General features: G+C 42.5%; 1 protein-coding gene across 1 annotated transcript; it reads right to left on the bottom strand.

The window, feature by feature from the left end:
- Positions 1 to 2727: 2727 nt before the first annotated feature.
- cnfn (cornifelin) lies at positions 2728 to 4892 on the bottom strand. Its single transcript, XM_020471072.2, has 4 exons — positions 4765 to 4892; positions 4510 to 4641; positions 4168 to 4304; positions 2728 to 3405 (listed from the first exon to the last, which is right to left on the bottom strand). Exons 2-4 carry the CDS (start codon positions 4637 to 4639, stop codon positions 3316 to 3318), a joined length of 357 nt encoding a protein of 118 aa, XP_020326661.1. The 5' UTR covers positions 4640 to 4641; positions 4765 to 4892; the 3' UTR covers positions 2728 to 3315.
- Between the last annotated feature and the right edge of the window lie 249 nt (positions 4893 to 5141).

Here is a 5141-nt window from a genome sequence, read left to right as displayed (position 1 = left end):
TCTTGGACCTAGACTTGGCTGTGCGGTAGCAGAGAGTATAGTCTATGACTAGGGTGGCTGGAGTCTTTGACAATTTTTAGGGCCTTCTCTGACCCAGCCTGGTGTAGAGGTCCTGGATGGCAGGACGCTTGGCCCCAGTGAAGTACTGGGCAGTTCGTACTACCCTCTGCAGTGCCTTGGGGTCGGGGGCCAAGCAGTTGCCATACCAGGCAGTGATGCAACCAGGATGCTCTTGGGTGCAGTTGTAGAACCTTTTGAGGATCTGAGGACCCATGCCAAATCTTTTCAGTCTCCTGAGGGGGAATATGTTTTGTCATGCCCTCTTCACAACTGTCTTTGTTGGTGATGTGGACGCCAAGGAACTTGAAGCTCTCAACCTGCTCCACTGCAGCCCCGTTGATGAGAATGGGGTCGTGCTCTATCCTCTTTTTCCTGTAGTCCACAATCATCTCCTTTGTCTTGATCACGTTGAGGGAGAGGTTGTTGTCCTGGCACCACATGGCCAGGTCTCTGATCTCCTCCCTATACGCTGTCTCGTCGTTGCCTATGATCAGCCCTACCACTCTTGTGTCATCGGCAAATTTAATAATGGTGTTGGAGTCGTGCCTGGTCGTACAGTCATGAGCGAACAGGGAGTACAGGAGGGGACTGAGCACGCGCCCCTTCACATGAATTATTAGAATATCACTTACTATTCTGTATTTATATCAGTTTTGTAGTGGTAAAAAAAATGAAAGGTGATGGGTAACCTATAATATCCGGTGGGCGATAAGACAAACAAACATTGATATAAACAAAAACGTTTTACATTATTAGAACTGTATTGTTAGCATGTTGATTGCATTTTAAATAGGCCTATAGGGAAGATAGGCCATGTGGATATGTTCATATTTAAATATATCTCCTTTTTTAAAGTTCTTAACTTGTTCGATAAGATTAGTACATATTTTCTCAGGAGACCCCACATGGGGCCCCACCCCAAATTTGGGAACCACTGTACTAACCTCTCTCTCTGTCTCTTCTGCTTCCTTCTGCATGCATTGCAGCCTGCCTCACCACTGACGCTTCTATCACACCAACAGCCTCATTGCATTTTGGACCAGAATTACACCAGAATAACATTCATTTCCAATGAAACGCTGCGTTTGCCTTGCAGTATTGTGCGTTCGTTCGGTGTGGTGCTATCGAAAGTATGCTCAAACTGTATGCTCAAACTGTATGTGTAGACGGTTTGACAGAAATTGGGTGAATGTTGAACTTTAGTTGCATACATATCCAGATGATGCTGCATACTATGGTGTGTTCGAAGCGTGAGAGCTACATCACGGGTCTGTCTCTGTAGCCTACTCTCTGTAAAGAAAAGTTATTGTGAGAATTTAGTAGTCTATTTGTTGCTCAGTTTAGGCACTGTTTGAAGCAGCAATATGTAACTTTTTGGGCCACCCGATCAAATTCACATAGAAATGTGATTTGTTGTTTTATACACCATCTTTTTGGTTATGGAAAATATTTTTCACAGTGGTTTACAATTATTCTCTACACTATACTTTCTTGTTTTGTCACATAAACTGAGATTAAGCTAACTATTAGAATTTTAGCAACCAGGAGATGGAGGAGCAATACATTTCTGCATATTTCCCTTTAACGTTAGCTTCTTACTTCCTCTTAGCTGGCTAAGGAATACTACTTGAACAGGTGTTGTGCCGAAAATCTCTCCCCTGACAGAATCTACCCCACCCACTTCCTAAACAGAGGGAGTGAAATGTAGGCAAGCAATAAACATTTCAGAACAACTACTAGTCGAATAAGACATGGGAGTGATGACGAATTTTGTCAAAGAGATTTATTTATAGACTAATACACTTGAAACAAATAGCCAAACCGAAAACTGTAGACATTAGTGCCTCCCCCGTGATCAAACCGCCATAAAAAAATGAAATGAAACGCAACCTAATGTGATCATTGACAGCTGCCTTGAAGGACACGAATAAAAAATGCTTTCTGCTACTAAGATCAGTGAAATGTAGGCTAAACTGACAAGAGTTTAGAGCCGAAATCTCCACTAGCAAGCAGGTTGCAGCAATGAAAAATGTAGTGTGTGCACGCTCACACGAAGGGGGGGGATTCTGGCAGGGGGAGATTTTTGGCACAACACCTGCTCTGAGCTGGGGTAGTCCGTTTCATGTCTCAGGCCCTCGGCCTGTGCTGCGTGAGGGCGGAGTTGGCCGTTTGAGGGAGTGGTGAATGTGCTGCTAAAAAGGAAAAATCCGAGGGACACAAGCAAACATAAGGAACAAACCACTGTTAATGATTCCACTTGTTCACAGAGGCAGGCTGATTAGAACTCTGTCAGATCAAGAAGATAAATACGCCGTCTGAGCTTTGATCGACGCTGGAAGCAATATTTAGAAGTTGAACAACTTGCATAATCTACAACTTTCATTAACCTATCATAATCCATCATAACATAATTTGATTATGAGTTATCAAATACTTTTGTTATTTTTAGGTTAAGAGAGTCTATATATAACATTAAAATAAAGCAAAATCATATCTGAAGTCCCATATAATCTTATTGAAAAGCCTCCAGTCCCGCTTTACCTGTGCTCTGAGGGCTGTGTCATGTTGGTCCTTTCTGCTATGTTATGAAAGTGTGTCTCTTAATACTTCATTAATGACTGACACGATTTTCACTTTGGTTGTACAGAAAGAGGAAGGACAACTGACCCGAAGTCATGGGACACATTCAATTGATAGTTGCTCTCCATTTATTGTTCTTTATTTACATCGAGAGGGAGAAGAAAACCCAGGGACTCCAGTCAAGAATGTGCCAAAAAAAGCTTTGGTAGAAAAGCACATTCTTGACTTTTCTACCCCTGGATTTTCCTCTCCATCTCTATGGAAATGAAAAAAAGTGGAGAACAACTTTATTTTGAATGTGAAAATTGTGCTTTATTGAAATCTGAAACATCTCAATCAGGTCATTTTCCGACAAGCAAATACACACCATTGGATAATGATAAAAAAAACACCACTATATAAAGTACCTCATAGTAGTAAACTATAATGTATAGTTTAAGGTACGGTTCTTTAGTAGTATAATGATATTATAAGAGTATTGCACAGCCCATAATAAATATAGGATGGACTGGCCACAGTCAAGGCAATACTTCAACAAAGTTGTGTTCAAAGCATAGGATATTCCAACCAGGCTGTGACATCGTACCTGTGACGTCAGAAGGTACACTGTTTTTTTCCCCATGACTGGATGCATGATTGTCATTAAGCCTGTACCTATTCCCCTCATTTAACCAATCAGCCTCTCATCTTCTGCTCCCTGGCCATCTGACAGAGTCCGCAGAAAGGCAGGCAGGTCATGACTACCCAGTCATCACACACGGAACCCTGAGTAAAAACATAAAAGATTAACATGTTAAGCACAACATAAACACCATGACAACACTTATAGGTAGGGCCTTGACGTCTGCTTGACCACATGACCTGAAAAGTAAAATCTTAGTCAGGTCGCAGTTAGGCTACAAATAGGGTCAGAGTTTTTCTTGGTCGGGTCATGTTGTCAGAAAAAACTCCTGACCCTATTACAGGGGAGTTCTATAAAGGAGGGTGGAGAGAGAACAGGGGGGGACCCATAAGGTTGACTTGTCTAAACTCTCATCTCTTTGCATTCTTTTTTTCCCCATCTTTTTTTTGCATTCTATCGTCTGCAGTAGAAAAACAGAATGAAAACACCCAGTTGTGGCTAACTGTGAACTTGCACATCCTTGACTGCATTGTTTTTTAATAGGAATAGCCAACTGTTGACTCCTTCAGTCTTCACTACTAGACTAAGGCCAGTATTCAATTAAATCGGAGGTTATAGGCATTGCAGCTCAGGCAATGTTCCTGTGTTCACAGAGATCCCACTCACAGTAAATGCTACATTTATTGTCTCAATTGGATTGCCTTTAAAAAACGCAATGCCTATCAACCCGAGATCGGATTGATTCCCAGCCTTACACTATATACTATACTCGCTAATATTCAGTTAGAGTGATAAAGGAAATATTTAAATTACAACTCTTTGAGGAGGCTTAGAATTGTATTTTTCCCATTATATTTAGGTCCTGGACATAGGTTTTGTATTGAGGATGTAGTAGGGTCACTCACAGAGATGCGGTATTTGCTCCGGATGCTTGTCCTCAGGGCGATCAAGGCTCCAGGGAGGAAAGGCACACAGCAACTGTCCCCATTGTCCTGTGCAACTTTACAGCCCAGGATACAGGGCACGAAGATCGCACACAGACCTGGAAGAAAAAACATTTAAAGTCACACACTGTCTCCACCATTAATTGTTGGTGTGGCCGTTTGAGAGGTCATCACGGTTACATTAGTTGTGCAGAACTCCTGATACCGAATAACCTCACCCAGTCTATGGATTTTTAAACAGTGTACTCAACACAATGCAAACATTGTGCATGCATAACTTTACACACACAGAGGGGGACTCACAGATGCCGCAGTCATCGCAGCAGTCACAAACGTTGGAGCTCCAATCTGAGGACCCAGAGGAGGCCACGGTGTAGTTGTTGATGGTGACCTGAGGCTGGGAGCTGATCACCATCTCACTCTGATAAGCCATTACTATCAGGGAGAAGAAGACATTTGGACAAAGTTCTAAATCAGTTTACACCTCCACACACTGATACCATTCAATATTCATATTCAAGCCGACTAGAGTCCCAATGGTTATCTGCTGCCACTTACCTGCTGGTGCTCAGTCCCTGTCAGTCTCCACTGGGGCCTTAGATATCCTGGGTGAGCTTTGGGAAAAGCTGTGAATGGGAGCGCCACGGGGCCCTTTGCTCTTATACCCATGGTGACATCATCATATGGTGACAATGCCATTTCCATGAAATATGGCGAGACTAAGAGTACCTGCGTTCTGCCCACCCATTTGGAACTGTCGGAACACCTTATAGAGAGAAATGTTAAATGTTTGGTTTCTGGGCGTAGAAGTTTCAGTCCTTTCAATCTCTTTATTTGGTTGTTGTTATCAGTATGGTAAATGGGACAAAGCAGGAACATAGTGCGTCACCTTGTACTTCAGCCACTCAGGTGTGTGCATGTGTGTGTTTAATGAT

The sequence above is a fragment of the Oncorhynchus kisutch genome, linkage group LG13 (genome assembly GCF_002021735.2).
Source record: "Oncorhynchus kisutch isolate 150728-3 linkage group LG13, Okis_V2, whole genome shotgun sequence".
NCBI classification, from domain to species: Eukaryota; Metazoa; Chordata; class Actinopteri; order Salmoniformes; family Salmonidae; genus Oncorhynchus; species Oncorhynchus kisutch.
This window is presented reverse-complemented; position numbering and strand designations above follow the sequence as displayed.